This window comes from Rhinatrema bivittatum, chromosome 5, assembly GCF_901001135.1.
Source record: "Rhinatrema bivittatum chromosome 5, aRhiBiv1.1, whole genome shotgun sequence".
Classification (NCBI taxonomy): Eukaryota; Metazoa; Chordata; class Amphibia; order Gymnophiona; family Rhinatrematidae; genus Rhinatrema; species Rhinatrema bivittatum.
The window spans coordinates 21,878,480-21,906,356 of record NC_042619.1 but is presented as its reverse complement, the minus strand read 5'-3'; the positions used below and the strand labels follow the sequence as shown (position 1 = coordinate 21,906,356).

At 49.6% G+C, this 27,877-nt stretch overlaps 1 protein-coding gene across 4 annotated transcripts in view; it reads right to left on the bottom strand.

Annotated features, from left to right (window-relative positions):
- Positions 1–27,877, bottom strand: part of FAM168A (family with sequence similarity 168 member A) — a 579,070-nt gene that overhangs the window by 12,030 nt on the left and 539,163 nt on the right. For 3 of the 4 annotated variants that reach the window (XM_029602124.1, XM_029602123.1, XM_029602125.1), the window contains one exon: positions 5,387–5,517. In XM_029602124.1, coding sequence (XP_029457984.1) covers positions 5,405–5,517 — 113 coding nt within the window. In that variant the 3' untranslated portion in view covers positions 5,387–5,404. Of the gene's footprint in view, positions 1–5,369; positions 5,518–27,877 lie in introns of all 4 variants that reach the window. The other variant, XM_029602122.1, reaches the window with a different exon arrangement.

The following is a 27,877-nucleotide window of genomic DNA, read 5'->3' as shown; positions in this document are numbered from 1 at the left end:
GCCATGGAGGTGGACTTCCGCCTAGACTGAAGGAGGGAAGTAATTACTGTCTCCGGGTATCCTTTTGCCCGTAAACGCCTCCTCTCAAAAGCCATGCTGCTAGACAAAAGTGAGCGGCCTGATCCGAAAATACTGGACCCTGGTGTAGAAGACCGGGGAGATGACTGAGTTGTAAGGGACCCTCGACCGCCAGATTTAACAGATCTGCGAACCAAGGATGGCGAGGCCACTCCGGGGCCATGAGAATCACCTCCCCTGGGTGATTCTCTATCCGCCTCAGGATTTTGCCCACCGGAGGCCAAGGAGGAAACACATAGAGCAGGACCCCCTAGGGCCAGGGAAGGACCAGAGCATCTACGCCCTCAGCGCCGTAATCTCTGCGCCTGCTGAAAAACCGAGGAGCCTTCGCATTGTGCCGAATTGCCATGACATCGACCCGCGGACAACCCCACTTTTCTCGAATGAGGTGCATTGCCATGTCTGACAACTCCCACTCCCCCAGGTCCAGAAGCATGCGACTGAGGTAGTCGGTTTGCACGTTTTTGACACTGGCAATATGAGATGCAGAGATCTGTATCAGATGATGTTCTGCCCACCGTATCAGGTCCTGAATTTCAAGGGAGACCTCATGGCTCCGAGTGCCCCCTTGTCTGTTTATGTACGCTACAGTGGTCACACTGTCTGAGAGCAATCTCACTGCCTGCCCTTGGAGCAAAGGCTGAAAGGCAAGCAAAGCCAAACGCACCGCCCTGGCTTTCAACCAAACTGATAGACCAAGATGCCTCTACGTTCGACAGGAGCCTTGAGCTGCTTGACTCTGGCAAACTGCTCCCCAACCAGACAGACTTGCATCCGTGGTCAGGACTATCCAATCCGGAATCTCCAAGGACATCCCTTTCAGAAGGTTGGGGGTGTGGAGTCACCACGACAGACTGTCCATGGTCTCTGGAGAAAGGGAAATGGGCTGGTGATACTGCTCAGTCACTGGACTCCACTGAGCCAACAGTGCACTCTGTAGGGGACGCATATGAGCAAAAGCCCATGGTAACAGCTCAAAGGTGGAAGCCATGGAACCAAGCACCTGTAACACGTCCCAAGCGGTGGTAACCGGCAACCTCGCCAAATGCCGAATCTGCCATTGAAGCTTGCAAGCCCTCTCTTTCGTCAGAAAAACTCTGCCTTTGGTGGTGTCGAAGAACGCTCCCAAATACTCCAGAGTCTGCGAGGGTACCAAATGGCTCTTTGCCAAATTCACTACCCAGCAAGGTCCGAAGCACCGTCTGTACCGCTGTCTGACAACTGGCTTCCAACTTTGCCCGAATGAGCCAATCGTCCATATAGGGATGTACTAGAACTCCCTGTCGACGTAAGGCCACCGCTATGACCACCATGATCTTGGTGAAGACTCGAGGTGCCGTGGCCAAGCTGAAGGGGAGTGCCTGAAACTGGAAGTGCTGTCCCAGGACCATGAACCGCAGATGGTGCTGATGTTCCTGAAAAATAGGGATGTGAAGAGATGCTTCCGTCAGATCTAACGATGCCAGGAACTCCTGGGTATGCACCGCTGCTATCACAGAGCACAAGGTCTCCATCCAAAAACGAGGAACTCGCAATGCGAGTGGGACGAAAGGTTCTCTCTTTCTTCGGGACCACAAAATAGATCGAATATCACCCGGTTCGAATCCCCTCTGGAGGCACCGGTATCACGGCCCCCCAAACGCTGCAACCTGTGCAGAGTCTCCCGCACCACTCTGCGCTTCTGCAGTGAGCTGCACGAGGAGACTAGGAACAAGTCGCGGACGGGCCTTGCAAAATCTAAGGTGTAGCCATCTTTTATCACCCCTAGAACCCACTGGTCCTGCGTGATCTTGGCCCACTCCCCGTAAAACAATTCCAGCCGACCTCCTACAAAGGAACGGCGGAGTGGACCGGCCTCCTTTCATTGTGTAGACTTGGGACCGGAGGGAGATGTATTGCCATGATTCCTGAAGGGTCTACAGCCCCCGCGAAAGGGCTGTCCCCAGGAATGTCCTCTTGACGAGGAACCCCTCTGCGCCGGCGCCCCAGTGGGGCGCTGTTGGCGAAACCTACGACTGTCATGAAAACGTAACCGAGGTAGAAAACTGCGTCTAGCCTGGGGTCTGTCTTCTGGCAAGCAAGGCGCCTTAGCATCTGCCAGCTGTTGCACAATTTGATCCAATTCCTCCCCAAACAGGAGTCGACCCTTAAAAGGCTAAGATGACAACCTGGACTTAGAAGAAATATCCGCCGACCAGTTACGAAGCCATAGCATGCGCCGTGCCGCTACTGCCGATCCCATAACCCGGGAGGACGTTCGGACTACGTCATACAATGCGTCTGCTACAAAGGCTATAGCCAATTCTAATCTGACTGTGCGAGCCGCTTGCTCGTCCGAGAGTGTCTGTTCTTCCTGTGTGCGCTGTACCCAGTGTAAGCATGCCCTCTGCATAAGAACATAAAAATATAAGAACATGCCATACTGGGTCAGACCAAGGGTCCATCAAGCCCAGCATCCTGTTTCCAACAGAGGCCAATCCAGGCCATAAGAACCTGGCAAGTACCCAAAAACTAAGTCTATTCCATGTAACCATTGCTAATGGCAGTGGCTATTCTCTAAGTGAACTTAATAGCAGGTAATGGACTTCTCCTCCAAGAACTTATCCAATTCTTTTTTAAACACAGCTATACTAACTGCACTAACCACATCCTCTGGCAACAAATTCCAGAGTTTAATTGTGCGGTGAGTAAAAAAGAACTTTCTCCGATTAGTTTTAAATGTGCCCCATGCTAACTTCATGGAGTGCCCCCTAGTCTTTCTACTATCCGAAAGAGTAAATAACAGATTCACATCTACCCGTTCTAGACCTCTCATGATTTTAAACACCTCTATCATATCCCCCCTCAGTCGTCTCTTCTCCAAGCTGAAAAGTCCTAACCTTTTAGTCTTTCCTCATAGGGGAGTTGTTCCATTCCCCTTATCATTTTGGTAGCCCTTCTCTGTACCTTCTCCATCGCAATTATATCTTTTTTGAGATGCGGCGACCAGAATTGTACACAGTATTCAAGGTGCGGTCTCACCATGGAGCGATACAGAGGCATTATGACATTTTCCGTTTTATTCACCATTCCCTTTCTAATAATTCCCAACATTCTGTTTGCTTTTTTGACTGCCTCAGCACACTGTACTGACGATTTCAATGTGTTATCCACTATGACACCTAGATCTCTTTCTTGGGTTGTAGCACCTAATATGGAACCCAACATTGTGTAATTATAGCATGGGTTATTTTTCCCTATATGCATCACCTTGCACTTATCCATGAGGCTGCATGAGGCTGGAACAAATAGTTGCGCGAAGACTGAGGGGCGAGACCTCAAAAATCCTTTTGAGTTGAATATCGAGTTTGAGATCCTGAACGTCTTTCAGCGCTGTCACTCCTGTAACCGGGATAGTGGTCTGTTTTGTCATGGCAGAGACCACGGAGTCTACCTTGGGTAGGACAAATAATTCTAGGGTCTGTTCTGGCATCGCATACAACTTAGCCATTGCCCTGCCTACCCTCAGCCCCGCGTCCGGCGAATTCCATTCCTGTTCGACTAACGTCTGAACGTAATCATGATACGGAAAACCGGAGAAAGGACACCTGGTGCTTTCTAAAACCGGATCTGCAGCATCCTTACGTGCTTCTGCCGCTGGAGACTGGAGACCCAGTTCCTCCAGAACCTGAGGAAGAAGCGGCGCTAACTCATATTTATGGAATAGCTGGAGAATCTTGGGGTCATCCCCCTCTGCCAGCGGTCCGGAATCCAGGTCCTCTGGGTCGTAACCCCCAACGTCCATGTCCGCCCTCCCCGAACCATCAGAGTTGTCATGCGGCGCCTCCGTGGGAACACGCAGCCCTCGAGCGGGCGTAGCTCTTGCCTGCGAGGACCCCTGCATGCCCTCACCGGGGGCTGCCCCAGGCAGGGATCCTCCCCGAGATAAACCAGGCTCCGGGAGTAAAGGGGGGAGGGGTAGCTGACCTCCTATGCCAGACCCACCCCCCTCATATTGTGCCAAAAAAGCTTTGTGCATTAACAGCACAAATTCTGGCGAAAAGGGAGCCAGAGTCTGCCCATTGTAGGGCGCAGGCAAAAGGGCCCCTTCCCCGGGCCCTATTGGGGCTCCCTGTCCCTCTACAGGACCTGGGAGCACCGGTAAAAGTACTGGGGGGGAATCCCCCGGCATCTGAGATGCCGGAGATACGAGCCCCGAGGAACTCAAAATGGCCACCATTCTCCCAGCAGGATGCTTCGCGGTCGCTGCCGGGCCCGATGCAATTGGGGAAGGCCGAGACAGACACCTCCGATGTTTAGCCGGCCTGGGGAATTCGGAGGGACCCTCCCCCCCAGAAACGCAGGCCGCGGCGACTTAGGCACGCCGTGGTGGACCTGCACGCGCGACTAGCCACCCCCCTTACCATCGCGGCGCAGATGATTTGAATCAAAAACGGCAGAAAAACAAAAAGAAACTAAGAAAAAAAACATAGGGAAGAAAAACTGCGCCGGGGGGGGGGGGGGGGGGGGGGGGGGGGGCGGAGGAGAGCGTCGAGACAGCTCCTACCTGTTCCTGCCTACTGGATCCTGAACTTACTTTTTTTTTTTTTTTTTTTTTTTAAACTTTACTGCTCTAACAGTAGCCTCACTGTAAAATTCCTCTCCTGCACTGCCGGATGTGCACGTCACGGTTACAGGATGGGGGCGTACAAAAGGGTCACCGACCCCCACCCCCCACCTCAACCAGATAGGGTAGAGGTTCCTTAGCAGCAACCCCGACCCCCTGGGAGGAAGGCTCTCAAAATTTGAAAGAAAAAAACAACCAAAAAATCCTAAACCAAACTGCAGGGTTTAAGCATCAGTCCTGCCCTGCTGGGAGACAGAGAAATACTGAGAAACTGCAGGGGGCATCAGCATAGTTAAAGCAGTGGCAGTTTTACTTTCTCTGTCTCCGCCTGCTGGCACGGATGTATGAACCCAGGAGTCTGGACTGATCCGGTACGTACAGGGAAAAAGGGTAATAGACACGCGGCAAAAACGTACGGCTAATTGGGTGCTGTATCAGCCTGTATCTGAGGTGGTGTCAAGTTTAACATGGTGAACAGCACAGGAGGACAGATGGCATTGCAGATTCAAGATGTCTGTTTGAGAGGAGATAAATAATACCAAGTGCAACTGGGTACTACTAACTGTATTAGATGTTAGTGAAAGGCTCAGAGTCTTTACAGTATGAAATGCTATACGAAGGTACAATAACATCTCCTGAAAGATCCCCACTCTTGCTCTGTTTCCAACATTACAGTCACGCTTGCCTTTTCTTGTCACTCACATGGATTGGCCGGTGAGTTTACCAGTGCGGAGGTACATAGCTGTAGGTGGGCGTTCCTTGAGCCCTGTATGTTGGCACAGAAACTGGATGTGCTCCAATTGCAGTGTGTTGTGGTGTGGTCAGCAGAGTGCCTAGTAACATACAAAAACAAAAAAGGACAATTTTTTTTTTTTTTATCATCACAACTCAATAACTGCAAATCACATCTATAAACACTGAGCTCAACTATTAGCAAAGCCGCTCTGCATATTTTAAAACTATTTTGTCTATCGACAAAGGAATATTTAGCTACTATTTTCTACAACTATAATGAAACAGCTGTTTTATTTTGTTTTGGCTAGTACTGTCACTTTGGTCTGATGCTCTTTAGAAGCTGGCATCATTTATTTATGACACGCCTTTTCAGCAAAAGTCAGCCATCCACTGCTTTTGAAAAAAAATCCTTTTTTTTTTTTTTTTTTTTTTTTTTTTTAAAGAAAGTAACATGGGTTCACTGATTCTTAAAACTTGGTGTGTTTATTAGTCAGAACTAATGCATCAGCTGCCCAGTTTTTCTCTTTCCTGTACAATCTAAAGAAAACAGGAGTTTAGATAAAAGCAGCAGTACTAATTAAATGCCTTAAATTATTAACCTGCTTGTTTCTTGGCTCTGTTTTCTTTTTTAGTTTTATGCCTATGCTCTCTTTTCTTTTTATAATATTACTTATTATGGCTTTCACAATTTTTTTTGTATCTTTGACCATAGGACTAACTTTTGTTTTTGAAAATCTCGCCCTCCTTGAGCCCAGTCTGCAGCTGTCTGTGCTATATTCAAGCTTTACGTCTTTCACGAGATGCCGGCCTGGGGTTCTGGTACGATTCGGCACAGCAGCACCCTAATCTTAATAATGGAAGATGCTAAGTAGGTCAGTGATTCCCGAGCAGTGTACCATGGCCTGATGCTCAGATCCAGACCAGCACCTCACAGCAGTAAGAGGTATCAGTGGTGGTTCTTAAACACCTAGGAGCTCCTTAATGAGAACATGTGTAATCATGCATGCCTCATCTTCCCGGCTGAGCCCCGGAGTGTGCTAATTAATGGACAGCATGCTGGGCCCCCACTTTGTGTGGCACACTTGGTGCACAGAGTTACCTGCTCATCTTCCCCCTTCTGAGCTTCCTCCTCCAGTCCTTCCAACCTTCCTTTGAGCCTGTCTTATCCCCAAGCTGAGTGAGACAGGAAGAGCATGCACCGAGCAATGGATGTGACTCATTCTGAGTGCTGGAGCAGCAGCAATGGAGGACGTCTGGTCAGCCCCATGTGACAGCCAAGGTAACTGAGCTGGCTTTTCCCTTCTCCTGCACTTGTGTATAAGCAGGAACTGGACCATTGCAATGGGTTTGTGGGTCTTCACTCCCTTTCCCCTTTGTTTTAAAATTTGGAACAGCGTGTGCTGGCCTTTCAGCGCTTCTTTTGAACACAGGAAACTCTGCCACATCTGCACTGCTTGCCCCATGGAGGCTGGAGTGCAAAACAACATTTTTGTTAATGTTGGGTTTGCCCTGGTCTTGAGAAGGCTGGGAAACACTGAAGTAGGTGACTCTTTGGTAAACTTCACATCAGGGCTGCTGAAATGTTGCTCAGATCTAACATTTAGGCTGTATTTTTTTTTTAGCAGAGAGCCAGATGAACTTAACTCCATGTAGGTCATTTAATATGAGCCACCCTGGGCAGCCCACTGGCATAGATGTATTTATAAAGGACACCTTGCAAATTAGAGAAAAAAAGGCCCGACTTCCAGTTTCTCCCCGTGTTCCCTTCTTGTCATTCAGTTTTCCCCACTGCCTCTCCTTCCCCTGACCCATCCTCTTACTCCCTCCTTCTCATTCTTACTTTACCACCTCACTACCCTGTTTTGCCTATCAACTTTCCCATCCTTCATCTCCTCCCCTTGTGCCCCCTTTTCATTCATTCACCCTTTTCTCTAAGCTGCCAGATCCATTCCCTCCCCCCCCCCAAAAAAAAAAAAAAATGAATACAAGAATTTGAGGGGATGGCCCAGTGGCAGCGCTGCACCTTACTTATGTGGAAGACCCAGATTAGATTCCCAGGCCAAGCCTCTGTTCCAGGTTCAATTCCTGGCCAGGGTTAGGGAATACTGCTGAAGCAGCGCTCACAGCTGCCAGAGGAGAGCCTCGGCCATCACATCACAGCGCCTAGCGGCCAGGCTCAGGATGCTCACATACCAGAGTCCAGAGAGGGCTACTGCTGGCCAAGGACTTTAGCTGCAAAGGCTGGGCTGGATGATCGGAGAGAGGAAATGATAAAATAGGGGATAATACGAAGACTCCAGGGCCTAATCTCTCACCCTCACGCCCCTTCTCTCACACACATAAATAAACTATATAAAAACACCAGTTTGGGAGCTCAAAGGCCGCAGATTTAATACAATCAAGTACTTGAGTCAAACATAATCATTGTATTCAGCCAGATTCTACCACTTCCACATGTAAAAATGTTATTACTAATGTAAATACCTATACCTAATGTTATTCTCTTTCTTTTCTTCTCTCCTCCCAGTTCTATTACCTTGTTATTTGTAACTGCTTCCTTCTACACAAATAGGTTATTGAATTGTTTACTGTACACCCCTGTTATATGTAAACCGGCATGATGTGTTTGCAACATGAATGCCGGTATATAAAAATTTTAAATAAATAAAATAAATAAATATATAAATCTGCAGAAAAAAAAAATACTCCAACAAACTGGCCATGGTAGATCAACTGCCACGGTCCAGCAATGTACCACCTCCCCCCCCCAGGCCACTTGATCACAGGCCCCCGCCACAGCTAGCAAGGAGCCAGTCACCCGCAGGGCTGAACCCAGACCCCTACAGCACAATACAACCCAGAGAAAACACCAAATCATATAAAGTTTACATTTCCTGCTCGGGCACCCCCTGACGAAAATAGCATGAAGACCGAAAGAAACAGCAAAAGCAACCAACAGCCAATATATTAAATAAAATCAAAAAAATGATAAGAGTGAAAAGGCGGGAGAAGATCTACCGGCTGGGAAGGGGAGTGCGGGGGATGTCCAAATATAAAGAGACGACAGAAGAGGGGGAGGAGGCAGATTCAAAGGGGTCCTTCATGTGCTGCGGCCAACCAGGATCAGTATTGATCCGCTGTCCGGGCGATGCACGAGGAGCTGTGGGAGGGAGTGACTTTTTTTTAAATTGATAAATGGCTAAATAAGGAAAAAAAAAAAAAAAAAAGGGGGGGGGGGGGGGGGGAATTGTGCTCCCGGCTCACCTGGGGCCCGCATTATATTTATTTATTTTTATTTATTTAGAGTTTTTATATACCGGCAATCATGAAAACATATCTTGCTGGTTTACATAGAACGGGGGTGCAATAAATACATAGAACTAGAACTGTGGTGACAGAAGGTACAGTTACATTTATCTGGCAGCCCAGGATGAGCTTGAGCTGCCTTCCAATATTCCTTGGTAGTCAAAGGCTCTTGGCACCAGAGCCCAGTAAAGGCTGGTTCCGGTTGAGCTAGAAACCCAAAGTAGCAAGAGGAAACTGCCAGGCCAATGAAGATAAATAATTTGCTAAACTGAACTCGTAAATACCAAGTGTAGGAGATCAAGGTATGAGAAGAACACCATGATTTAAACTTGTTCCATTTGTAAAGATGAGATTTTGTCACAGGACAGCAGGATGTTAGTCCTCACATATGGATGACATCACAGGATGGAGCCCAGTCACTGAACACTTTTGTCAAAGTTTCTAGAACTTTGACTGGCACCTACTGAGTCCCCCTTCAGTCTTGTTTAAAGCTACAGGAAGTGCCGAAAAATAAAATAAGAAAACTTAACGAACCCAACACTGCGGGGTGGTGGGCGGGTTTCGTGAGGGCTAACATCCTGCTGTCCTGTGCAGGGCCGCCATCAGGGCAGTATTCTTGGGCCTGCAGTATGGGGCCCCAGGATCTACTGCCACATATGGGGGCCCGCAGCCGCCAGGCGGCAGGTGCGCTTGGGGGATGTATTAGTTCATGGCAAAGAGGCCCACTGAGGCTCTCTCCGACAGTCTGTCGCCCAGGGGCCTACTGAAACCTGGAGCCGGCCCTGGGTGCGGGCCCCAGAGAAGGGAGAGAATCAATGCTATGCGTGTCTTTTAGACACACATAGCATTGATTTACAGAGCCCCGCAGACAGAGACTCGTCCGCGCGCTCTGTCCTGCCAGCGTTCACTGTCTGACGCGGCTGTGACGTCACCGCCGCGTCAGACAGTATGCGCCGGCAAAGCGTGCGGGCCGTCGCTGTCTGCTTGCTAGCTGGAGGCCGAGGAGCCGCGGAGTCCCCGGAGCGCAAAGGGTAAGCTTGTGGCCCAGACATTTTGGCTGTATGGGGCCTCAAAATTCCTGATGGCGGCCCTGGTCCCGTGAGAACACCTGTTACAGGTAAGCAACATTTGCTTTCTCACAGGACAAGCAGGATGGTAGTCCTCACATATGGGTGAGTACCAAGCTGACGATATCCGAGAAATGCACCAAATGTACCCAAGATGTGCAATAGGCACAAGGACTGGGGTGGAATTTGGTAGAGGGCATCCTGAACCCTAACAGGCAAGCGGAAGGGTGTTGGTACGTCAAGTTGTAAAAAGGTTGCGCAAGACAGACTGGCCGAAGATGGAATCTTGTCTTCCGGCCTTGTCTAAGCAATAATGGGCTGTAAAGGTATGGAGAACACTCCAGGTAGCAGCACCGAGCATAGGTGTGCTACTGAAGTCGCCATGGCTCTCACAGAGTGTGCTTTAACACAGTCTTGAAGTGGAATGCCTGCTTGCTGATAGCAAAAGGATATGCAGTCCGCTAAACAGGAGGAGAGACTCTGCTTACCGACAGGCTGCTCCAATTTGGTGGAATGGAAAGAGACAAATAATTGAGTGCTTTTCCTGTGGGCAGCTGTATGGTCTAGATAGAATGCTAGAGCCCGTTTACAGTCAAGGGTATGCAGAGCCTGTTCTCCGGGATTGGAGTGGGGCTGAGAAAGAAGGTAGGTAGTATAATGGATTGATTGAGATGAAACTCCGATACTACCTTAGGTAAGAACTTAGGGTGAGTGCGGAGTACTGCCCGGTCCTGCAGAAGTTTAGTGTAAGGTGGATAGGTAACTAGGGCCTGTAACTCACTAACTGCGAGCAGATGTGATTGCCAAAAGAAAAATCACTTTCCATGTGAGATAGTGAAGATCACAGGATTGGAGAGGCTCGAATGGTGGTTTCATGAGCCGACCCAAAACCAGATTGAGGTCCCAAGAAGAGGCTTGAGGTGAAGCAAGCCCTTCAGAAAATGTGTTACAAGGGGTTGTACTGAAATAGGAACATCCCCGACACCTCTATGGAAGGTGGCTACAGCACTAACATGCATTCTGATGGAGGAGGTTTTTAGACCTGATTCTGACAAGTGCCAGAGATAGTCTAGAAACTTCGTGGTGGAACAGGGAAAGGGATCAGGGGATTGAGAAGAACACCATGATTTAAACCTATTCCATTTGTAAAGATAAGATTTTCTCGTGGAAGGCTTCCGTGAAGCAATTAGGACACGGGAAACTGGCTCCGAAAGGTTAAGTGGCTGAAGAATTAACCTTTCAACATCCAGGCCATCAGAGATAAGGCCTGAAGATTGGGGTGGCGTAGGCACCCGTCGTTCTGAGTGATCAGAAGCGGGTCCTTTCCCAAGGGAATGTGTCTGCGAATGGAGAGGTCCTGAATTATTGGAAACCACACTTGCCGAGGCCAGTGAGGTGCTATCAGGATGTTTCCCTTGTCCTGACGTAACTTCACGAGAGTCTTCGAGAGAAGTGGAAGTGGAGGGAATGCATATAGGAGACTGGTTGCCCATGAGAGGGAGAACGCATCTCTTGGCTGAGAGTGTTGGCTGAGAGTGAGAGAGCAAAAGTTCTCTACTTTGCGGTTCTGAGGTGACGCAAAGAGGTCTATGTGGAGGATAACCCCAACGTTGGAATACTGAGTCCGCTACAGTGGGGTTGAGGGACCACTCATGTGGTTGAAAGGCGCGACTCAGCTTGTCCGCCAACACATTGTCCACTCCCGGCAAGTAGGTGGCCCTGAGGTACATCAAATGGGAGAGGGTCTCCACCCATATCTGCGCAGCCTCCTGACACAGTAGGTAGGAGCCCGTCCCTCCATTTGTTGATGTACCACATGGCCACCTGGTTGTCCATCTGAATAAGGATGACCTGGTTGGAAAGGTGATCCTGAAATACCCTGAGAGCATATCTGATTGCTCGCAGCTCCAAGAAATTGATTTGGTGTTTGGCTTCCTTTGGAGACCAAGTTCCTTGTATCTGCAAATCAGCGACATGGGCTCCCCAGCTGAGGTCGGAAGCATCAGTGGTGAGAATTATTTGAGGGTCTGGAGCCTGGAAGGGCAGGCCTCGGAGGAGATTGATCTGATTTTGCCACCAGGCTAGAGACTGACGAAGTGAGTCTGTGATATGGACAATGGTCAATAGAGGTTGGACGGACTGAGTCCATTGTGACCTTAAGAGTCCACTGCATGACTCTCATGGCCAAGCAGGCCATTGGGGTAACCTGTACTGAGGATGCCATGTGTCCTAACAGGATGAGGAAGTGGCGTGCAGTCGTGCGATGCTGAGACTGTAGCTGGTGTGCAAGAGATGAGAGTGAGAGCTCACTGTCAAGGCAGAAATGCCTTTGCCTGCAAGGTGTCCAAGTCTGCCCCAATGAATGATAAAGTTTGAGATGGGACTAAGCAGGATTTTGCGTAGTTGACGAGAAAGCCTAGTGAAATCAGAGTGTGCAAAGTAAGATGTAGGGACGACAGAGCAGCTTGCTGAGTGGGAGCCCTGATCAACCAATCGTCTAGATAGGGGTAGATGTGAACACCTTGAGTCCTGAGGAAGGCTGCTACTACTACGAGGCACTTAGTGAAGACTCGTGGTGCAGATGCCAGGCCGAATGGTAGCACTCGATACTGATAGTGCTTGGGGCCTACCAGAAATCTCAGGAACCTGCGATGAGATGGAGTTATCGCAATGTGTGTGTATGCGTCTTGGAGATCGAGAGAGCAGAGCCAGTCTCCTTTTTGCAGAAGAAGGAGGAGGGAACCCAAGGTTACCATCTCGAACTTTTCTCGGTGGAGGTACTTGTTGAGGGCATGTAGGTCCAGAATTGGACGAACGCCGCCTGATTTTTTGGGGATTAGAAAGTACTGGGAATAGAATCCTAGGCCTTGTTGGAAGTAGGGCACTAGCTCTATTGCTCTGGACTGGAGGAGGAGGGAGACCTCCTGCTCCAGGAGAAGTGAGTGGTCGGATGTTCTCCACGTCGGTAGAGGTGGGGAGTCTGGTGGGATGGAGAGAAAATTCACCTGTTGTTGAAATGGCACAATCGACCTCCCACTGGTATCTGAGGCAGCAGAAACTGGCTGCTGCTCTCTATGCAGGAGTCAAAAGCTGGAAGCAGGGCCCAGCTGAGGAGCTACCTGCGGCTTTTGTTTCTCGGTTGACGAGACTGGGCCTTTTGGAAAGGTCTCGTGGAATGAGTCCTAGACTGTGGTGGATAGGACTTCTTTGGACGGAAGAATGACTTTTTAGTATCCTTCCTGAAAGGCTGTTTGGAGGAATACTCAGAGGGCATCAGAGAGAGCTGGTGAAGGGTCTCATGATGGTCCTTGAGTTCCGCCACCGTTCGCTGAATTTGTTTGCCAAACAGATTGTCGCCTATGCAGGGCAGATCAGATAATCTGTCTTGTACTTCAGGGTGCAAGTCGGACGACTTAAGCCAGGCCCATCAACTTGCCGAAATAGCAGTTGCAGATACCCTGGAAGCAGTGTCGAAGATATCATAAGAGGATCTGATTTCATGCTTCCCTGCCCGATCCTGGAATTGATCCTGGAATTGCTGAGGCAGGGACTCTGCAAAGTCCTGTATCTGCTTGAATAAGACCCTGTTGTACTGGGTCATATATAGCTGGTAAGAGGCAATCCAGGAGATAAGCATTGATCCCTGGAAGACATGCCAGCCAATGGCATCCAGTAATTTTTGTTCCTTACCTGGAGGAAAGGAAGAGCGGGGTTTTGATCTTTTTGCCCTCTTTTGGGCCAATTCTACAACCACAGATTGGTGATCCAGCTGAGGTTTCTGGAATCCTAGGGCTGACTGGACCAAATAAGTGGTATCAGCTTTCCTGTTGACTGGAGCAACAGAACCAGGGTGTTCCCAGTTCTTTTTGAGGAGATCCAAAAGAACCTGGTGAATAGGGATGGAGGTTATTTCCTTGGGAGCATCCAGGAATTGTAACTGCTCCATCATTTGATGCCTATCATCTTGCTCAGTCTGTAATTGGAAGGGAATCAATTCAAACATTTCCTTCACAAAATTTATGAAGAATAGGTCCTCTGGAGGAGAACGCTTCCTGCTTTCAGTAGAAGGTGGCGATGGTAAATCATCGGTGTCTTGAGATGAATCGTCAGTCCAAGTGTCATAGGGATCAGCACCTGTCCCTGTAGGAACCTGAGAAGGATGGGACGATGGCATTCCTGAAGGTCCTGGTCTAGGATCTGAAGGCATCGAGAGAAATACTGGAGGCACCGATGAAGGCATCGAAGGCACTGGTGCAGGCATCGAGGGATGGATCGGTGGCGCCGATGGGCACATCGGCATCAGCAGGACTCCCGATGGAGGAATGCGGAACGGTGTTTCCCCTCCTGATGACAGGGTAAGCGGGGAAGGCACCGGAGCCATCAGTGACCCAGGATCCATCGGTGGAAAAGCGGCTATGAGTGCTTCCATCTTCGAGAGCAGTGGTGCCAATGCTGCCGGAATGGGATCGCTGGCCGGTTCTGCGACCGGCACAGATTTCGGCACCGGGGGACCTTGGAGTCTGTGCATTGCCTCATCGATGGCCTCCTGAACCATCCGGTCCAGCTCTTCACGGAGACCTGGAGCAAGCAGCCCCGGCTCCGGAAGGGAAGAAGGCGGCAGAGGCAGAGGCATAACCGGAGAGACCACCGTTAAAGGGGGAGTCGCGGCTCCCGATACCCGTCCGGGTGAGGGTTGCCTTGGTGACCCGGTCGCAGAAAGGGTCGGTGCCTTTTCTGGACGGGGTTTCTTCGATGGCGGCTCGAACAATGGCGAGGTCGATGATTTTCCTTCATCGATGGTCCGAGACTTCCGGTGTCGATGCCGATGTTTCTCTCTACGATCCCCTCGGTCCTGAGGGGGAGTAGAGGTAGTCAAAGGCCGAGAAGTCGTCGACGCCGGACGGTCACCGGCCGGTGGCCGATACTGGCGCGAAGTGGACGGTGCCGGTTCAGACGACGTCGATGCAATAGACGGTGGAGTTTGAGAATGGAAGAGAAGTTCCATTTTCTCCATTCTGGCCTTGCGACCTTTTGGTGTCATTATGGCACATCAGGACATCATGCTCGCTCCCGAAACACATTACACAGATTTTATGCGGGTCTGTTATGGACATGGTGCGAGTACAGTCCGGGCACCGATGGAACCCCGATGCCATGGCCTTTGAAAAATTTAGCCGCGGTACGGTCGACGGCCAGTAGGCCGCGAGGGCCAAACTCAACGGGAACCGACCGAAAATGGGTAAAAACTTACTGGAGTACCGCAGAGTCAAAAATTCGAAGGAGGGACCCCTGTGGGGTATGAAAGTTTTTAGTAATTCTGTGAGAAAAATTCCTGTCAGGAATCTCTGTGGAGCTCCTTAACCGGCGTGGCTACTGCTGTGCGGAAAAAAGAAGACTGAAGGGGGACCCCTGCTGGCTGCAGGTTTAGTGCCATGCTGGGCATGCCTAGTAGGTGCCAGTCAAAGTTTTAGAAACTTTGACAAAAGTGTTCCATGATTGGGCTCCATCCTGTGATGTCACCCAAATGTGAGGACTACCATCCTGCTTGCCCTGTGAGAAATAGTTAACCAGAACACAGCAGTACCACTTGCCATTAATTACATATTGTACATCATTTTAAGAAAAAATTTAAAAACATGCATGAAATATATAATTTCTAACATTCAAAATTAAAAGTCCAACAAAGTGAAAATACATTTTGGATATCTTTTATCTATATTTTCCCTCATTTTGCTATTCTCAGACTCCTTTTCCTTTCTATATATCTGGCATCACACCATTTCTCTCCCCACCTGACATCTTACTTCTCTTCAGCTATTGCTTCCTTCCCTCACTACATTTATGTATTTAAAATTCACTTTTAACCTGCACTCTCCAAAGTTCAGGGCAGAGTACAGTAAAACCACACATAAAGCAGAGCTGCTTACCCGGAACAGGTGCACTCCAAGGATAGCGGGATGTCAGACCTCACACATGGGTGACATCATCCAATGAGCCCGGCACAGAATTTTGATCTCAAAGATTCTAGAGCTTTTAGCATGCTCTACTGAGCATGTGGAGCTGTAGCCCCCCCTCCTATCTCTCAGGCAGAGTCCCTCGATCCATGATATAGCAAATGCATGTAAAAAAAACAACTTCCAGGGGAGATGGGAGGGTTTCATGAGGACTGACATCCTGCTGTCCTTGGAGAACATATGTTACAGGTAAACAAATCTGCTTTCTCAGAGGACAAGCAGGATGGCAGGCCTCACACATGGGTGATTCCCAAGCTTGCTGAAAAACAGGAAAAATGGGGGGAATATTTTAGTGTGGAAGTACCACCATTTCCCCTCCTTTTTCGGTGAGGCAGCCAATCCGTAAGGGCTCTAGGAAAAGAGTTGGGTTTTTCACCTCAAAGACACTGGATGCAGACAGGGAGACAGAAACCCTGATACGTAGCAAAGTGTCTGAAGGCAGGTGCATAATGTGAGAACAAGGCGAGAAGCCCACTAACTCACACGAAAACACAGTCAAGAGCTTCCTAACAGTGAGCTCTGATTAGCACCAGTAGGCCTAGGACCCAGAGGGTATAGGCAAAGGCACAAATTTCCAAGTACAAGAGAAGAAAGTACTTGGATCAAGACTGCAAAGTTTTGTTTTTTTTCTCTTTGTGTGCATTAAGGCAACTGAAAATCAGCTTGGGCTGGAGAGCCAGCAGAAAAACAAAACTAAACACAGTTTTCTTTATCAACTGAGTATCAAGACGGATTGGGCATGCAGAGTGACGCCCAAAATATGTCCAAAAGGAACGCACAAGTCTGTCCAGACAAGTAGTGGCAAGAAGTATCCGGGTTTGCAGCAGACCCCACCCGCTGAGCTACTACAAGTACAAGATCTGACCTCCAAGGTCAGAATGGATAAAAACCCCGAGTACTGAGGCATGAAGGGCTACTCCTTCGTAGGGAGCCCCACGCCAAGATGCTGAGCAGGGCAGTGAGCCACTGCTGAAACTCAGATGAATGATGTACTTCACCATCAGGGAAAACCAGGCGAAAGGGAAGCACCCTGGCCAAAAGCAGGGAAAGGATCGCATACCTTACCTTGATGACCACTCCCATGAGCCCCCTGGCTTCCTCCTGGACTGTCTGACAAAGTCAGAAGAGGTGAACAACACAAGGAGGTAGACCCCTGGGTTGCAGACAAAGGAGCAGCTTCTAGGCTGTAGAAAATACAGATGAGAGACTTCCCTGCTGAGGCAGGTAGAGCCCATCTCCCCTCAGTTAAGATACTGAGAGTTCTAGACTTCAGAATGAGAAGAACTTGAGGAAGAAGTCCGTAATCTCTCTGCTGAGAGTGCATGTGGAAGAGGACTGCCTCACTGATCTGGGAACCCTGAGGGAACCAGAGAAGGAACAGTCTCATCCGTAGAGCAGACTGCCCACCAACCAAACCTAGGTATCAACCTATGGCTCAAAATAATCCTTCGTTCCACCTCATAATGGTGTGGCACACCAACAGGAATATCCGCATGGATAGGGGCTGCCGTGTCTGCCAATAAAAGTGCCTACCGACAGGGTCATCTCTAGAAGAGGAGAAAAGAACCCATTAGTGACTGCTTTATGGGTGGGGAGCCACTTTCACGTGATCCTAGATAGCGTGAACTATCGGAAGGCAAACATGTCAGTGGAGAAATAGAGAGAAGAGAAAGCAAATGTTGCTTACCTGATGTAACAGGTGTTCTCACAGGACAGCAGGATGTTAGTCCTCACAAATGGGTGACATCGAGGATGGAGCCCACCACGGAAAACTTCTGTCAAAGTTTAAACAGAACTTTGACTGGCCCCTACTGGGCATGCCCAGCAAGGCACTGACCCTGCAGCCAGCAGGGGTCTCCCTCCAGTCTGATTTTCAAAGCTACAGGCAGTGCCTAAAAAGTAAAAACAAAACGAACCCAACACCGCGGGGTGGCGGGCGGGTTTCGTGAGGACTAACATCCTGCTGTCCTGTGAGAACACCTGTTATATCAGGTAAGCAACATTTGCTTTCTCACAGGACAAGCAGGATGGTTGTCCTCACAAATGGGTGAGTACCGAGCTGAGGATGTCCCGACTTGCACCAAATGCACCCAACGACGTGCAAGAGGCACAACAACTGGGGTGGAATTTGGTAAGGGCATCCGCACCCTACCGGGAAGGTGGAAGGGTGTTGGTACATCAGGTTGGAAAAAGGTTACGCACAGCAGATTGGCCGAAGATGGAGTCCTGTCTTCCAGCTTTGTCCAAACAATAGTGGGCTGCAAAAGTATGGAGAGAACTCCAGGTTGCAGCTTTGCAGATGTCAGGAAGCGGCACCGATCGAAGGTGTGCCACCGAAGTCGCCATGGCCCTCACAGAGTGTGCTTTTACACGGTCTTGAAAAGGAATGCCAGCTTGCTGATAGCAAAAAGAAATGCAGTCCGCCAACCAGGAGGAAAGAGCCTGCTTACCCACAGGTTGTCCTAACTTGTTAGGATGGAAAGAGACGAATAATTGAGTGCTCTTTCTGTGAGAAACTGTACGGTCTAGATAGAATGCTAGAGCCCGTTTACAGTCTAGGGTATGCAGAGTCTGTTCTCCGGAGTTGGAGTGGGGCCTGGGAAAAAAGATAGGTAGTATGATGGATTGATTGATGTGAAACTCCGATACTACCTTAGGTAAAAATTTAGGGTGAGTGCGGAGTACCGCCCGGTCCTGCAGGAGTTTAGTGTAAGGCGGATAGGTAACTAGGGCCTGTAATTCACTAACTCTGCGAGCTGAAGTGATAGCCAAAAGGAATAATACCTTCCATGTGAGATACTTTAATTCACAGGAGTGTAGAGGTTCGAAAGGTGGTTTCATTAGCCGACCAAGAACCAGATTAAGGTCCCAAGATGGGGCCGGAGGACGTAAGGGTGGCTTCAGATGGAGCAAGCCTTTAAGAAAGCGTGTTACCAGGGGTTGTACTGAAATAGGGACACCCTGTATGCCTTTATGGAAAGCGGCTACTGCACTGACATGCATCCTAATGGAAGAGGTTTTAAGACCCGATTCCGATAGATGCCATAAATAGTCCAAGAACTTAGAGATTGGACAGGAAAGGGGATCAAGGGACTGGGAAGTGCACCAAGATGTGTACCTTTTCCATTTATACGAATAGGATCTTCTGGTGGAGGGCTTTCGTGAAGCTATCAGGACACGAGAAACCGAATCCGAAAGGTTAAAAGGCTGAAGGACTAACCTTTCAACATCCATGCCGTCAGGGACAAGGCTTGGAGGTTGGGATGGAGGAGGCATCCGTCGTTCTGAGTGAGCAGATGCGGATCCATTCCCAGAGGGATGTGCCTGCGGATGGAGAGATCCTGAAGAATGGGAAACCACACCTGGCGTGACCAGTGGGGTGCTATCAGGATCATGGTTCCTCCGTCCTGGCGAAGCTTCACGAGAGTCCTTGACAGAAGAGGAAGTGGAGGGAATGCATAGAGCAGACCTGATGTCCACTTGAGGGAGAAGGCATCCCTCGACCGAGAGTGGTGGCTCCGAATGAGAGAGCAGTAATTGTCTACTTTGTGGTTCTGAGGGGACGCAAAGAGATCTATGTGGGGAGAACCCCACTTGTGAAATAGAGAGGTCGCTACCAGAGGATCGAGTGACCACTCGTGTGGTTGGAAGACCCGGCTCAGCTGATCTGCCAATACATTGTCTACTCCCGGCAGGTAAGTGGCCCTGAGGTACATGGAGTGGGAGAGGGCTTCTGCCCAAATCTGCGCAGCTTCCCGACACAGAAGGAAAGAGCCTGTGCCTCCCTGCTTGTTTATGTACCACATGGCCACTTGGTTGTCTGTCTGGATTAAGATTATCTGATTCGAAAGACGATCTTTGAACGTTCTGAGCGCGTAACGGATTGCTCGAAGTTCCAAAAAATTTATCTGGTGTTCGGCTTCCTCTGGTGACCATAACCCTTGGGTTTGGAAATCGTCCACATGAGCCCCCCAACCGATGTGGGAAGCGTCGGTGGTCAGGATTACTTGTGGATCTGGTAGGAGAAAAGGTAAGCCCTGAAGGAGATTGATTTGAGTCGTCCACCAGGTTAAAGACAGGCGAAGCGCTTGTGTAACTGCGACTATGGAGGACAGGCGCTGAGAAGCTTGAATCCATTGGTGTCGCAGAGTCCATTGTGTTACTCTCATGGCTAGTCGGGTCATGGGAGTGACTTGAACTGAGGATGCCATGTGTCCTAGGAGAATGAGGAATTGGCGAGCCGTGGCCGTGTCTTGAGACTGGAGCTGGCGAGCTAGGGACATGAGGAGTTTGGACCCGCTGCAGCGGAAGGTAGGCCTTTGCCTGTAAGGTGTCCAAGTCTGCCCCAATGAAAGATAAGGTTTGAGATGGGACTAAGCAAGATTTCTCGTAATTGACAAGAAACCCTAAGGAAAGGAGTGTGTTGATTGTCAATTTTAGGGAGGAGTGGGCAATCTGAGGGGTGGAGGCCCTGATTAGCCAATCGTCCAGATAGGGGTAGACGTGGACACCTTCCTTCCTGAGGAATGCTGCTACCACTACGAGGCATTTGGTGAAGACTCGTGGAGCAGATGCCAGACCGAAAGGTAGTACTCGGTATTGATAATGGTCGCGGCCTACCAGAAACCGCAGATACTTGCGATGGGATTGTGTTATCGCAATATGGGTATAAGCATCCTTTAGGTCGAGGGAGCACAGCCAATCCCCCCTTTGCAGCAGAGGGAGTAGCGCACCCAGGGTTACCATCTTGAACTTTTCTTTTTGAAGGTACTTGTTGAGGGCCCGAAGGTCCAAAATGGGACGTAGCCCCCCTGACTTCTTTGGAATTAGGAAGTACCTGGAGTAGAATCCCTTGCCTCGTTGAGAGGGAGGGACGGGTTCTATAGCATTTGATTGCAAAAGAAGGGATACTTCCTGTTGTAATTGAGTCAAGTGGCTGGATAGACTCCATGCTTGAAGAGGCGGGGAGTCTGCCGGAAGAGTTATGAAGTTGAGGTGGTAACCCTGTGTGATAATTGCCAGCACCCACTGATCTGAGGTAATCTGTATCCAATGCTGTAAAAAGTGGCACAGACGACCCCCCACAGGGATGTCGGGAAGTGGGATGTGGCATGTGCTCCGTACCGGGAAGTCAAAGGCCTGCTGCAGGCCCAGGAGGTGGGGCCACAGCAGGTCTTTGTTTTCGAGGTTGGCGTGGCTGAGGTCTAGTGGAGGATCGAGCTGGACGAGGCCTAGCCGACGGAGGATAATAATGACGTGGCCGAAAGAAAGACTTTTTAGAGTCCTTCTTAGGTGGTGGTTTGGAGGATACCTCAGATGGAACAGACGAAAGTTGCTTCAACGTCTCGTGGTGATCCTTCAATTCTGCCACAATTTGCTGAATCTGTTCTCCAAACAGATTGTCCCCTAAGCAGGGTAAATCGGCTAGACGATCCTGGACCTCTGGGCGAAGGTTAGATGACTTTAACCAAGCCCAACGTCTGGCTGAGATGGCAGTAGCTGAGACTTTTGTGGAAGCATCGAAGATATCGTAGGCCGTTCTGATCTCGTGCTTCCCAGCCTCAAATCCTTTGTGAAGAAGGGCTTGAAGCTGTGGCTGGTATTGGTCCGGTAACGTGTCAGCGTAGTCCTGCATCTGTTTAAGGATGGCTCTGTTGTATTGAGTCATGTAAAGTTGGTATGAAGCTATGCGAGATATCAACATGGACCCATGATACACTTTCCGTCCCACACTATCCAGGAATTTGTTGTCCTTGATAGGGGGAGTGGAAGAGTGTGGTTTTAGGCGCTTGGCCTTCTTTTGTGCAGACTCAACTACAACAGAGCGATGATCCAGTTGAGGCTTCTGAAATCCTGGTGCTGACTGAACAAGGTATGTGGAGTCAGCTTTCTTATTAACTGGTGACACAGATGAAGGAGATTCCCAGTTTTTCTTTAAAAGATCCAGAAATACCTGGTGAATGGGGATGGAAGCGATGATTTTAGGAGCATCCAAAAATTGGAGCAGTTCCATCATTTGGTGCCTATCATCGGTTTCAGATTGCAACTGAAAAGGTACAATTTCTGACATCTCCTTTACAAAATTAATAAAGGAGAGATCTTCAGGAGGAGATCGTTTTCTACTCTCTGTAGGAGATGGTGGGGATGGCAAATCTGTATCAGAAGATGTATCATCACCCCAGGTATCATAAGGATCATGTGGGGCTTGCAGACCTGAAGGACCTGGTTGAGGATCCAAAAGGCATCGATGGAAATCTGGATGGAATCAGTGCTGCAAGCGGAACTGTAAACGGCATCGAGGGCTTCGGGGCTGCCGATGGAATCGGTGCCGGTCTTGGAATCGATGGAGCCGAGGGATAAATCGGTGGAGAGGTATGCGAAGGCACCGATGGGACTACTCCGGACGGGGGAATCCGAAACGGTGTTTCTCCTGCCGATGAGAATCCTGCCGGAGACGATGGTGTAGTCGGTGCTACTGGAATCACCGATGGAAGGGCCCGCATGAGTGCCTCCATACGATTCAGTAGCGGTGCCAGCGCTTCCACTAGAGGCTCGGTGGTCGGTTCCCTCCTCGGTGGCGGAGTCGGTGCCGAGGTCGGTGCCTGAGGCGGTGCCAGAATCGGTGCCGGTGGAGGCTGGAACCTTTGCATCGCTTTTTCGATGGCCTCCTGGACCAGCCGGTCCAGTTCTGCCCGGAGACCAGGGGTAACAATACCCGGCTCGACGGGAGAGGGAGGCTGAGGCAGAGCCGGAGGGACCACCGTAACCGGTGGGATCACGGCTCCCACACCCCGAGAGGGTGAGGGTTTCCTCGATGCCTGCGAACGAGACGTGGACGGTGCCAGGTCTGACCGAGGCTTTTTTGTCGGTGGCTCGGCCTGTTCAGAGGTCGATGGCTGTGGATCCTCGACGGGCCGAGACTTGTGCCGATGGCGATGCTTGTCCTTCCGATCTCCTCGCCCATCCGGGGAGGGGACAGGAGTCGACGGCTGAGAAGTCATCGGTGGTGGACGGTCACCGGAGGGTTGACGGTGGTGGTGCAACTTCGACGGTGCCGGTTCTGATGACGGCGATGCTATCGATGGTGTTGGGGTGGGTGCATGGAAGAGGAGCCCCATCTTCTCCATCCTGGCTTTACGACCCTTAGGTGTCATTAGGGCACATTTAGTGCAAGTCAGGACATCATGCTCACTTCCCAAACACAGAACACAGACCCTATGGGGGTCTGTGATGGACATAGTCCGGGTGCAATCCGGACAACGACGGAACCCCGTCGCCATGGCCTAGGGCCAAATTTAGCCGCGGGATCGGTAAGTGCCAACAGGCCTCAAGGGCCAAAATCGACGGCAGTCGATGAAAATCGGCAAAAAACTTACCGGATTCCGCGAAGGTGACAAAAATTTGTCGAAGGGAGACCCCTGAGGGGCAAATTTTCTTCGGAAAGAAAAAACCGAATTCCTGTCAGGAACGTGGTAAGAGAGCTCCTTTCACCGCGTGGCAGCTGCTGCGCGGAAAAAAGAAGACTGGAGGGAGACCCCTGCTGGCTGCAGGGTCAGTGCCTTGCTGGGCATGCCCAGTAGGGGCCAGTCAAAGTTCTGTTTAAACTTTGACAGAAGTTTTCCGTGGTGGGCTCCATCCTCTATGTCACCCATTTGTGAGGACAACCATCCTGCTTGTCCTGTGAGAAACCTCCCCTCAGAGGTAGAGTGCCACACAACTTGACACCGATGAATAGGAGGGACATGAAGTGAAACTATGCACTTTGCACTCAGCAGATATCTAAAGAGGCACTCCACCCAAGTGAGAGGAATCCTCATCTGTTACGGAGGATCAGATTTCCAGGAAAGGGAATCCTCAACCCTATAAAGATTCCTGATGGGGGTAGGTCATCACCCGCCACAAGGCATCCCACTGCGCAATAGTGCAACAGGGAACCAAGAGCTCCTGATGGGTGACTTACATCCCATGCAAAAACAGGCTAAGCCAATCTGGTTGGTGGGATGTGAAAAACAATTTGTTCTCTGAGCAGAAAGCAAGACACCAAGAAGGAACCTACTGAAGGCACCTCTCGAAAGCCAAAAGTCAGACCTCTCAGCAACAAGGCAGGGGGGGCAAGTGCACTGTTCAACTGGATCAGTTCAATTCTGGAAATCCTTTCACTCACCAGACGAGAGTGGGGCACAATTGTTAACCTTTGAGATCCTCACAGTGACCGGAACAATTGCTGGTGGCTGCCTAAGTGAACACTAGGGTCAATATGGCAATCAGGCACAGAAAAAACCCCAGCAAAAGTGACCCAACTGGCTCATGTTACCGCACTGATTCACGTGAATCAAAGGCTATATCGCCACCCCAGTCGGAGCCAGCACTGGAGAGGGAATGTGTCCAGGTGGTTTCTCCTAGAGGGAATCCAGAGAGTAAGCCAATGAGGGAAGAAGCCTGTAAGTGTCCCATCCCCTCCTGAAAGGGGGAGGTACTCTGGTATCTACCCCAAAATGGAGTGAATAGGATCATATTTTCGGCCAAGAACTCACAGTGCACACATATGCCAGTGGCTAGTAAAGGTGGTGCCCCTTCACTGAATATGCATCCTGCAATAGCAGTACTGTGCACTCATGCTGCAGTACTTTATCAAGCTGACCGTGATGCGCATGCACAGAAAGACGAAGCACCTGTGGGCCTAGCAGTCCATGACAAGGCTGGAATAGGCACAAAAGCAGCAGTGGTGGACCACATGTGAGGTGTAACCATTGGTGTCTAATAGCACCTCCAGGTGCCAGAAACCTGAAGGCACTAAAACATGTCCTTGGTGCCACCTGCCGACGGCACACATAATAGTGAGGCACAGGCATAGGCAGTCCGGCATGGAAGTGTATTCGGTATGCGTGTGAACACATTCCCAACTATATGGTAGTGCCACCATTCACGGCATTCCACAGTGCCGACAGTGATAGCAGCACTCCAGCAGTGCACCTGGAAAACAGAGGCATATACGACCCTCGCCAATGGCAACCTGAAAGTCAGCACTCCGTTGTCTCGATGATACACTATGGTGGCAGCAGTACTCAAATGAGGGCAACGATGCCAACTGTTGTGCCCTACATGGTTTGCAGGTGCCCTTCGATGGTGGCACCTCCATGGTATCCCTGGCACTTGCTGGCATTGACAGCGTACTGCAATGCCTACATGCAGTGCTCAACGATGTGAAAGGTACTCCGGCACCTATCAACGTGCCTGGCACTCAATGGTGACTATGGCGCTCTATAGCATGTGATAGTAACCATATTGCTTGATAGCGACCAAAATGCGTGGCAGCAACCCTGGCATTCAATGGTTGTGGTGAACATGGCACTCTATGCACACGATAGGCTTATGATAGCACCACTGGCAGCCAAGGCAAGAGATAGCATCCAAGCTGTCCTGACGGTTTCCACATTGTGCCATGTTGAGGTGCTTGATGGCGACCCAGATGTGCGATTGTGCCCCTGGTGCTCAAAGGCAACGAGGGCAACCTTGGTGTGGAGGGCCTCCATGTTGCTTACTGGTGTCCATGAGGCTTGATGGCACATGGGGTTCCATGGTACCCTTGGAACCAAAGGCAACAATAGCACTTCCTGCACTCAATGGCGCCTCTCTGAACAGTGCTGATGGTGCTGGACAGTACCTGCAGTACTCACTGGTGCTCAAGGTGCTCAATTGCCCCCATGGGATTGATGGCTTCAGTGGCTCCCACAGTGCTTGATAGTGCCCGTGGTGCTCACTGGCCTGAAGACACCTATGGTGATCAATGGCACACATGGCACTTGACAGTTGCTATGCAAAGTGCTCGACAGCACCTATACTGCTGGACAGCATCAATGGTGCCCATGGCACTCGACAGTTGTCATGCCACAGTTCTTGAAGGCCCCTATGCTGTTTGATGGCATCAAGGGTGTCTGTGGCGCCCATGGTGTCCGATAGCGCCTATGGTGCTTTTTGCCCTGAAAGTGACTATGGCGCATGATGGCCTCCATGACGCTTAATGGTGTCACTGGCACACGACAGCATCCATGCCTTTAATCCAGGATACCAACTGGTGTCCATGGCGCCCAACAGCATTGTGGTGTACATGGCACTCAATGGTGTCCCCAGCATTCAAAGGCATTGAGGGCATCCATGGTGCTTGATGTCATCCCTGGTACTTGAGAGCATCCATGACTCTCAATGGCTTCATGGAAAAAGAAAGACTGTGGGACTCTGCCTGAAAGACAGGGAGGGGGCTACAACTGCACACGCTCAGTAGAGCATGCTGAAAACTTAAAATCTTTGAGATCAGAGTTCTGTGCTGGGCTGGGCTCCATCTGATGATGTCACCCATGTGTGGGGATTGACATCCTGCTGTACTCTGAGAATAAGATAAAAACAAAAATACATTAGTGCAAAAGAAATTGGGAACAAAGGTAAATTCATTAATAAAACTGTTAAGGGAGGGATGGCAGATGACGACTCATCTATCAGGTTGTTTGGACCATAGATATTTAAAGGCAACTGAAAAGAGGAAGGTTTTTAAGGCCTTTTAAAATTCTTTCGGGATCTCAATATTTACACCACCTTCCTTTTCATCTTTCACCAAATCTTTCATCTCTCTCACCCCACTATTTTCCCCTTCATCTCTAGTCTCATCCCTATACATCCCTATAATTCACTTTTTCCTCCATATCTTCCTTTCCAAACACGTCTCACATCTCTCACCTACATTGCCTCCTTCGTCTTCTCCATATCACCCCCATCTTCCTGTGGCCACCTCAAGCCCTCTTGCAGTCTCAGTCTTCTCCTTGTACATTTGCTGCTCGCTCCATTTCCCCATCTTCCCATCCATTCAGCCTTCTCTCATCTTCCAGTTTTCTCTATATCCCTGCTGATTTGCTCAGCTTCCCCCAATGTAGCAACAAAGTCTTCTGTGGAAGGAAGTCACTTCCTCTCCTCATGTGTGCAAGACTGAGAGCAGTTTCCTTTTTCTGGGCGTGCAGAGATAGGAGGCTGCTCCTTCTCTCCATGCATGAAGGGCCAAGAACTGTGTCCTCTGCCCACCCATGCCCCCACCCAGGCTGTGCTATCAGGCATGAGATCCCATTTGGCACAATGGCTTAGTGCCCACCAGGCACTGAATGAAAAAGGCAGATCTGAAAGATTTTGTTTATTTTAACTTAATAAATAATCTCACACACTTCTGCTTTCATCTGGAATCTCTGCAAGAAGTAAATGAAAAGCTGAAGCATGCTGTGTACAACACAAAAGCCAGGCACACAACTGTAATTAAGAACCAAAAATGCAAGAAATGCCAGCCTTGGCATGGATGCTTGAAACAGAAATAAATTCCATCTTTTGGTGCCTGATCTGCCAGTTATCCTGCACTGACCTTTAACAGGATTATTGCTAGTCTGCCATATGCTCAAGGCATTAAATATTTCTATGGGTGAGTAGCTGCACAGTTTTGCTTGGGTTTCTGTCATAGGGTATTATAACATCCTTTCAGTCAGTAAATTTGCTGCAGTTTTGCCCAGGGACCTGTCATGACGAGTCCCACAGTAACGTTTTTCCTAAATTTTGTCTGGCATATGGTGCCTCTCTTGCTTTACAGATGTTTTATATGCAAGCTTTCTTCTCTTGTTTCATGTGACCTCTGTTGTACTTTGGAGCATAAATATTTCATGAACTAGGAACTTGTGTTTGTTTAGCTGGCACCAAATCCTGGAAGACAGTCCTTCGGGTCTTGAGGAAGGATCCAACTATGCTTGCTAATTGTGGCTACCATCACAAGTCTTGTCTCTCCTTTCACCACACATTTTTCATAAAAGGAAAAGAAGGTTCCAGGAAGCATTTTGTAATCCTAAAAAATAGGATTTAAAAAAAACAAACAAACAAACCAAAAAAACATCTCTCTCCTTCCTGTGGCTTTTAAAAGAAAAGGCAAAAATGGGTTGGGATTTTGCACCTCCACCATCTGCTGGAGACAGAGAAATACTGACTTACTGTGGGGTGGCACCTTAGTGTATAGGGCAGAGTCCGTCAAAACTTCCTTGTCTCCATCT